The sequence below is a fragment of the Oratosquilla oratoria genome, chromosome 26, assembly GCF_046742065.1.
Source record: "Oratosquilla oratoria isolate Oo_2021 chromosome 26, ASM4674206v1, whole genome shotgun sequence".
Taxonomy (NCBI): Eukaryota; Metazoa; Arthropoda; class Malacostraca; order Stomatopoda; family Squillidae; genus Oratosquilla; species Oratosquilla oratoria.
Window position 1 is genome coordinate 21,714,249 of NC_134802.1, and position 9,893 is coordinate 21,724,141.

The 9,893-nt window shown below is 37.1% G+C and overlaps 1 protein-coding gene across 1 annotated transcript; it reads right to left on the bottom strand.

Annotated features, from left to right (window-relative positions):
- Positions 1 to 4,678: 4,678 nt before the first annotated feature.
- On the bottom strand, positions 4,679 to 5,629 carry LOC143039308 (uncharacterized). The gene is made up of 2 exons (XM_076209185.1): positions 5,504 to 5,629; positions 4,679 to 4,891 (listed from the first exon to the last, which is right to left on the bottom strand). The coding sequence occupies exons 1-2, from the start codon at positions 5,627 to 5,629 to the stop codon at positions 4,679 to 4,681; spliced, it is 339 nt and encodes a 112-aa protein (XP_076065300.1).
- Between the last annotated feature and the right edge of the window lie 4,264 nt (positions 5,630 to 9,893).

Below are 9,893 nucleotides of genomic sequence, written 5' to 3' on the forward strand. Positions count from 1 at the left end.
TTACTTTGGGTTTTCTTTTATTAATTTTTAAACCTACTTTGACACTTTCCTTGTTTAGATTGCTCAGCATATCTTGCAAGTATTCTGCTCTTTTTGAAATAAGAATAATGTCATCCGCAAATCTTAGGTGGTTTAAATATTCGCCATTGATCTTTAAACCTTTCTTTTCCCAACTCAATCATCTGAAAATATCTTACAAGCAAGTTGTAAATAGTTTGGGTGAAATTGTATCGCCCTGTCGTACTCCTTTCTCGTTCTTGATCTTTTCTGTATCTTTATGTAGTCGAATTATAGCGGTGCCTTTCGCATAAATCTTTTCTAAAACTTTTACGATCTGTTCGTTTGTACCCTGTTTGCGTAGCGAGTTTAGTATTGCTATTTGTTCTACCGAGTCAAAGGCCTTCTCGTAACCTACAAAAGCTAAACACAGAGGTATATTGTATTCTGTCGTTTTCTTGATTAGTTGGTTTATCGCCTGCATATGGTCTAGGGTCGAATATCCGCTCCTAATGCCTGCCTGTTCTCTCTGTTGGTTTCCATCTAAAACTTGACTTAGTCTATTTGTAAAGATCTTGGAGAATACTATATATAATTTGATAGCAAGCTAATCGGTCGATAGTTGCTAAGGACCTTCTGGTCTCCTTTCTACCATTTTGTCTCTACATTTAATCATTTCTCCATTTTTATCTTTCAAACATATAATTTGCTGTCTTCCTAAAGCATGTTTGCGCTCGGTCACTTTTACCCTTCCGAATAGTTTCCTCTATTCCATCCATATTTCTCTTTCTTTTCTTTAATATCTGCCTTTTGTTAATAAGCTTGTTTAGTTCTGCTCTTTCTATTTCGTCTCTCCTGCTTTTAATATGCATGGTCCTTCTTCTTTTAATTTGGTCATTTGTAGCTTGGGAGTATTTGTTTTCTGTAATGTTTTTTGTACTCCCTACTTTCTCTGCCGATTCTCTAATGATATTCACTAAATTCAAATTAATATCTTCCACGGTGTCCTCATTAGTTCTTAGAGGTTCGAATATATTTTTAATTTCTAACTGAATTTTCTTATTATTATCCTTAACCTTTGCAAGGCTTATTTTTTCTTAAAATTAGTTGATTTCTCTCGGCTCTGAAATTGAATTTAGCTGTGCAACCTACCATTCTATGGTCACTACCTATGTTGACTTTATTTATCACCGTAACATTGTTAACACTTTTGCTCTCATCTACTAATATGAACTCTATTTCGTTCTTTGTTGTTCCATTTGGACTTCCCCACGTCCATTTACGACCTACACGCTTTTGGAAGAAAGTGTTCATTATCCTCATGTTGTAGTACTCTGCAAAATTGACTAACATCTCGCCTCTGTCATTTCTTTCACCTACTCTAAACTTACCAATGCACGTCTCATCGCCCATTTTCCATATATATATATATGTATATATATATATACATATATATATATATATATATATAATATACATATGTGCTTGTATGTAACAAATATGAATAGGGATAGTGTATATACTGTATGTTATTTGTATATTTTGCCTACATATTTCGAAGAACAAAAATGGCCAAAACAAATTATGAAAATAAGATACCTGCACAGGGCCGCTTCGAAAAAACTAGGAATATTCCAACTCAAATTCAAGTGCCTGTATTGGGGAAGAGTTGTGTCAATATTTTGTTTTTGAAAAATTCCAAATTATACTTAGGTAGAAATGAAAGAGAGCTCCAGAGCCTTCCAGTGTATGGCGAAAAGGATCAGATTGGCTCTTCCAAAAGATAATTGATCAGAGAAAGGGTGAAGCGTTTTAGAAGGTATAGTGCTGCTGTATGGTTTCTTAAGAAGGGAGGCACCAGGCCACCAAGCTCTGAAGAACAGTGATCAGGTTAGGTAAAACACCAGGTGAGGGCAAAATCTTTGTTGGCTCAACGTTTCGCTCACTCGATCTTTATCAAGAACTTAATGCACTTGATAATGCTTGAACCAGCGAAATGTTGTACTGATAGAGACATTATCCTCATCTGGTGCTTAATGGCCATAAAAAAGAGGTAGAAAAGATTTTTAAATGTAGCATTGTAGCAGCAAGGAGAGGTTGAAATTATCAATCAGAAAAGAAGCATTGATAAGGCTAATGGTTTCTTGACTCCACCTTGCTCAGGAGTACTGAGCGAGACGAGTCACCCCAACCGTGAGATGCGCACGCCATACAACGGCCAAGAAGTACCCTGTTCAGAACAGCAGCTGAGTTGGAGTTCGGACATTTTGAAGACGATATAAAACATCTAAATTCATTGAAGCTTTTCTAGTGGCAACTGGGATGTGAGTTTACTAGTAGAGTTTGTCAGTGAAGGACAGTGAAGGAATGTTTAGAACACCAGAAGGGAAAAGATGTCCACCATAGAAGAAAAGGGAATAGATCTGTAAAATATGGTGTCGAACGGACAGGTAGAGAAACTTGAGTGTCAGTGGCACTGAACGACAAGCGGACTTCTCTGTCGCAATGGGACAGAATATGACAGAAAGGACTGACGCCAGGTGTTCTGCAGCGATCATTCTAGAAGAATGGAGCTCAGTTTGAAAAGGACGGTCTTTCCTTTTATTATATACTTTTCCTTGATGAGTCCACATATTTTGTTTTTCTTCATTTAACTTTTTTTAATATTTCATTTTAAAGACTGTTAGTTTATTTGTACTGTTTTTCTGCCTTTTTTGTTATAACACTGGGGAACTTGTTTGCTCTTGTTTGTATTATATATCTTTCTTATGAAGTATTTGATTTACTTCGTCTTTTACATTTATTGTAAACATGCATTCAACAAAGGTGACTGGTTGAGTGGCATCTTATACATCCGGTCGCGTGTGTAGCAAGGGTGAAAAATATAAATCTACCATGGATGATAAGTAATGGATGAAAATAATGTTTGTATACAATGAAGTCGATTGAGTAACACAATCTGCAGTATTCAGTAATGGGTCCATCCACCTCCCTTATGAATTGCCTGGCGACGTCTGCTTGGCATAGAGGACACGTTCCTCACAAGGTGTCGTTTTCTCCGGAACATTTCACACGTGCGCTGAACGTGGACCATTAACGCATCCGCTGTCCTCTCCTCTTCGTCTCCCCACCTATTCCCCACATGCCCACATATCTTTTCAATAGAGTTGTAGTCGCAATCGTGAATGGAGATCCACCCAAACACGTTGGACACCACATGGAAAATGTTTCTGAGGAAACCACACCTCGTATGGAACATGGTGTCCTCTATTCCTGGCAGATTGCGTGAGGTGGATGGACCCATTACTAAATGCATTGTATAACTCAATAGGATTTGTTGTATACAGATTTCATTTTTATTTATCATTTATTTGCAGTGGTGGATTCATATTTTTCACACTCACTGATGAAAGACACGGTCAGAACACAGCAATATGTAGTCATGCAGTGATGTCACTAACAAGTCATTGACACTTGAACAAGGTACCCATATCATGCAAAGTAAACTGATATGTATGTAGAGAATATATAACACAGACGATTATATTATGTACAAAAACATTAAATGTATGAAGACAGACACGGGCCTGCTCCTTTTGCCATCAAATATTATAACTACTGGCAACTCTCCTTCAATGATATGTCGGGTTCTAATCGTGTGTGCGGCCAAACGTATTGATGCTCAGCGCTCTGAGTACTGGCAGACATTGAGTCATCGATTCGACCCACACTAACTTCACTCATTTCTACAAGAACTTTGTTTGCTAATAATCATAGAATTCGTTTTACCAAGGGTGCTCCCCGAGCGAATTATATTCGGTTATATTTTACGCCTCTTGATATTGTGTTACGTCAAAATATGTAGCCACCGATAGATTAAAATATAACACAACATAAAACACATTTTTTACTTAATCGTACATAGCCCGTGTTTTTCTTGGTCACAATAAAATAAGATTAGTTAAAAACACTCACAAAAATGGGGTGCATTCACGCTACATCTACATATCTCACGCCATTAACAGTGTCACAGCCCTGTGCTTCTTCCATAGCAAAATACGGTTTCATATACACAGGTCTGCCTACAGTAGATTCGAGCAAGTGCCCATCCACGTATCCACACCACTCGCCACCAACCAACACTTGACTAATGTTGATATTGGTAAATGTCTTATCTATACATACATAATATATGAACTTCATAAATATAATGGAAATTCCGAAAATGGTAAACTGGTTAATATAATGGTGTTTGCTCCGACCCATTCACAATGTTTCACTACTATGTAAACAAACACATATTTGCTACATCTAATCACGTCACAAGCTTCTGTCCAGCCACAGCATCAGTTATAAGTGCTGGCAATAGCACAGTGCAAAGACTCTAGAAAAAAAAAAAAAAAGTTTGATCAAATAAGCGGAGAATATCGACTGGGGCATCAGGTGGGTCGGCTCCTCCAAGTGATATTTGTGTAGAAAAAGGGAGACAGATGTTTCATAGGGTATAGTATTACATGGGCTTGAGGTACACCTCCCATCCCCACCCTTTCAACTTCATATAGAATCATGATTCGCATCCATACAGTAACACTGGTCCATTATTACTTTATCACAGTCACACAAATTTGTTTTTGGCCAAGTGAAAAAATGCTTCAAGATGATTAAGAACGAATATAAACAATTACCAAGCACTGGAGTAATTTTCCTTAATCTTGTATAGTTCGTCCACGTTGTCAAAGCTGAGTAGCTCCACGCCGTTCTCCTCTGCGTAGTGAAGATGAGAGATTCGCTTGATTGTGTTGGCGAAGATTATGAGGGAGTTATCAGCCCCAGCATCCAAAACAGATCTTATTTCCTCCTGAAACTGAGCCACATGAGCGTGTGTGGGACAACCCTGGTGTTATAACAATAACAGACACCTTTGTCAACGTGTTAGGTTTTCAACATTCAGTACCGGAGGAGTGTTCGATTTATTACAGTTTATACATTTCGCCATTAAATCAATCTACACAAAGACGAGTGGTATACCGTCCTTTATACTAACACAAACGCTGTTCTGTCTAAATAAGAATTGACAAAACGGCTTGATTTTTATTTATTCTTTATCTGAAAGGTGGTAGGGTGGAGAAAGTGTTCAAGTATCTGAAAGTGGAAGTGGAGACGGGTGTGAGTAAATATGAAAATGTCACTAAGGGTAAGTGGGATGGCAGAAAGCGTTGTGCTTCTGTTTGGGTGTAAGATTGGGACATTAGGGGCGACAGACCGGAAGAAGGTTAGTATTAGAACTGAACTGTTATGGGAATGTATGTAGTATAAGTCAATTATTTACGAATAAGTGCATGGCATAAAAAGACGAACAAGACCATGTTGTGTTTGTGTGGTCACGTTAGAAAAATTAGGAGAGCCAAAGAGACCGACATAGGAGAATGTATGGTAGCTGAATCCTTAACTTTTGTTACTCACGATTACATAAAAAAGAAGGATAGGGACTGCAAGTCTTAGTTACCCATAACCATTTTGGTGCATTTGTTGCAGCCTTATAAATAGATGGTATAGGCTCGAAGTTTATACAAACATTTGAGGCATAGTCGAAACCACATTGCACTTCGAGATATTGAGGTTCATATGCCATTTCACCGACCTTGCAAACAATTTGTTAAGATCTTTCTACAGTATCCCAGCGTCTTCCCCCGATCTAATATGGCCCCCTATTTTAGTGTCATCCGTAAACTTACTAGCATAACTATCGATCCTATTCTCCAAGTCATTTTTTATACATAATGAATAATAAGGGACCCAAAACCGACCCATGGGGAACTCCACTGGTAACACTACCCTATTTGAATTTTACTCCGCGATGACCCCTTGTTTTCTGTCACTAATCCATGCTCTAATTCATTTAAACATTTTTCCTCCTTTGACATGGACTTTTATTTTATTTTATTTAGTAGTCTCTGGTAGGGCACCTTGTCGAACGCTTTGCTAAAGCTAAGGTAAATAACATCTTGCCTATCATTGTTATCTGTCATCTTGTAGACATTAGCGTAAAAAGATAAAAGATTAGTTACACACAACCTGCCTTTGATGAACCCATACAGTGAATCGCGAATCAAATTATGCCCCTCGGCATGGTCCGTGATACTATTTGGTATTAATGAAGCCAGCATTTTACCTATAACCGACGTCAAACTGACTGACCTGTGGTTTTGCACAGAAGTTTTATCACCCTTTTTAAAGACAGGAACAATGTTTGCCTGCCGCAAAGAAATAGGCACGAATCCATGGTCAACCGATTTACTAAATACTTCCATTAACTGCTCAAAGATTCATTTTTACAGGATCATTTAAGATCAGGAATAGCAATGAAAGGTCTAGCTCAAGGTCATAAATGGGACTGAAAGGTCAAATTCACAGACATGTTTATTTAGAGAACTGTATCTCGAAAACAGATGCAGATGTTTACTGTTTATGAACATTTATGTAACATAGTTCAATCTTGTTATCTTTATGTTGTTAAAACAGTTCAGTAATATGTGGGACTATCAAAACTGCTGTCGGGAAAGTTTTGACTGGCACCACTTGTTTATTTCGTGATTTTCTTTAATATCAAAGATACATGAATGTGAATGGATGAAAAAATAAACCACACGATAGATTAGTTTCTTGGCTAAACCATATATTTTTTTATTACGCATGAAAACAGAGGGATAAGTACTACCAAGTCATTAACGTTTTAGGGCGGGAAGGTGTTATAAAATGAAAGTTAAGTATTATATATTAATCAGTTATAATCATGTTTGGTTGGGATGTGATGTCCTCTTTTGTTTCAAACTCACGCAGCAGTCGAACCTGGCGCCTGTTCATGACGGAGCTACTCTGAAGGAACTTGTCTCTAAGGTAATGATCTTCTCGTGGTTACTCGATGGTGCAGGCAGAATCTTTAAGAAAGAACAAGATTTGTCAAGCTTAAAAGCATCTCGATGAAAAACCTGAGGTGATAAGACTATAAGTAGAATGTAGCAAAGAAGTTCTATAGCAAGTTGGTAAGGGAAAGTCAAAGAGGAATCCCCCATAAGACCTCTTTGTCGAGAATAGAAGAGCCAGGTCTACGGAGGCAAGGAACTTAGCCAAGAAACATGTAGGTACGACCGAAGTCGGCACCTTTGTACCATCTGCTGAGACAGTTAGGACATGTGGCACTTACTGGCAGCCGTTGGAGATCGAACACTATTTTATTCGATTACTAGGTGAGTATGAATTTCAGTGAACTACAGCGGTACATGAAATTTCTAAATAAATTGCTAACTTTCAGCTGCCTGGTTCATCTGTATGCAGTAGTTAAGCTAAAACTGGCGAGGTTGAAAGCGCCATGACTGTTATCAAAACACTTGATATCAATGAAAACTATACAAATTTCTATGAATGCTGATCACCTTGTATTCTTACTGAATCACATATTTTTATTCTAATAGGAATATATAAATTATATTAAAATCCGCATTTACTTTAGGCATATGCAGTTGAATTATTTCTAGAAGGAAATATTGTTTTTTTTTTAATCAAGGGCTGCGTTACTACTTCATTATTTTAAACATGCTCACTTGATGAAGACTGCACCTACCTCGATTATAGTATCTTGATAGCACTTACGTTCCACTAAACCTTCTTCTACTAAATCCAATTATATACCTAACGAGCTCAAGGACAAAGGGTGGAATGTAGAAATAAGCACCGATCTCATTGGCTGCTACCTCTTCCCTCTACTGTCCTCTTCCTTCTCCATTCCTCTTCTGTCTTCCTTCCCCTTCCCTCTTACCCCTCTTTCCCTCTTCTCCCCTACCCTCTCCTCATTCCATTTCTGCACTCCCAGCCATTCAAATCACTTCCACTCATCTCCCCTTCCCTTCACAATACTGCCCAACCTGCCCAAACGCTCCCCTGAAGTAATTCGCTAAAGTTACAAAACTCATAAGAATAATCTTTCCGGTAAGATGACGGCTTGGCATGTATATCGGTCTCGCCTCAATTCCAGTGCTGACAGCCGGAGATATTTATACATACATACATGCATACATACATACATACATACATACATACATACATACATACATACATACATACATATATATATATATATATATATATATATACATATATATATACTTATATATATATGGCGTAGGGAACACAAGAGTTTTAGTCTTAGTTCATACCTTACTAGTTTCGCAGGTATGCTTTTTCAAAGGATGTGATATCCTTGAGGACGTCTAATATTTTCCAAGGTATAGTTTGAAAACGAATACCTGCGAAATTAGTCAGGAATAAACACAGACTAAGACTAAGATCAGTAGAGCAGTATGAACACAAAAATGACGTCAGAGCTCACAGAACCTCCAACTCGTTAGTGGTTCATTTAGACCAATGTGGTCATCTTCCAGATTGGAACAGGGTGGAGGTGCTCCACAAAGGTCTAGGAAAAAAGAAAAGAAAAATAGTGGAGGCAGCCTAGATCACTTCCCACCCCTGCATCAACCATAGAGATGGGTTTATAGAATTAGCAGGAGCAGCAAACACTTTAATCATCAAGGAGGTCAAGAGGACGAATGAGAACGGAGGGAGAAGCGGCATGGTCGGAGTCACCTAAGAAGTATTGAGAACAGACGAGGGTATGGAGGCAAATAGAGGGTGAGGAACTTGGTAAGGATGAATTATATAAGCTGTTAGTTTTCTGAGATTGTACTTTGAGAATGTCTTGGTAAAAATATATATAGTTATAGGGGTCTATCTGCAAAAACCTAGGAGAAGTTCGTGAATAATATCTAACCTAACAATACCCCACCTAACTTTAACCCTTAACCCTAACCAAAATATATATTCTATGAAAATTAAATATAGTTATCCAAGTACCAGGAGTGATAGGGCATCAGAATATATATGGTTATGGGGGTCTGTATGCAAAAACCTAGAAGGAGTTCCTGAACAAACAAATAAATAAGCAAACAGACAGACAGACAAATGAAAGACAGTTTTCCAAGTACCTTGGGTTATAAGGTTTCAGAATATATATATGGTTATAGGGGTCTATCTGCAAAAACCTAGGAGTAGTTCGTGAATAATCACTCACCTAACCATAACCCACCTAATTATAACCCTTAACCCTAACCAAAATAAAAAATTGTTGGAGGACTTCGTGATCAAACAAACAAACAGACAGACAGAGGCTACTACTTTATTATAATATATATATATATATATATATATATATATATATATATATATATATAAATATATATATATATATGTACAACACTGAATGGGTCCCAGTGATTAGGGACCCATTCAGTGTTGTACAAATACTTTCCCGCGTTTGTATACTTCCAATTGTACTATCATAGTGGAGATGGGTTGAACGCAAAATTTCATGTATGTGTATGTACTCGAGCATACAAATATATATATATATGTATATATATATATATATATACATATATATATATATATATATAAGGAATATTGCGCTTGACTTATATCTCTCTTGATAGCGTAGTTGGTAAGTCACTGCGTCACTTGTCATGTGATAGCTGAGTTCGAGTCTTCGGCAGTATCACATTTCAATTTCTGGTTGTGGCCTCCATTGGGTCTCTCGATGTTGATGGCTTAGAATTAAAGTGCATTGTGGTTGTTAAAATGTGTGTGTATATATAAATATATATATACATATATATATATATATATATATACATATATATATATATATATATATGTATATATATATATATATATACATATATATATATATATATATATGTATATATATTATTTTGGGATAACCTACTCCTCTAATCAATCTTTCAGGAAATTGATGCGGTTGTGGAGACTTTCCCGTCTAGATCTGA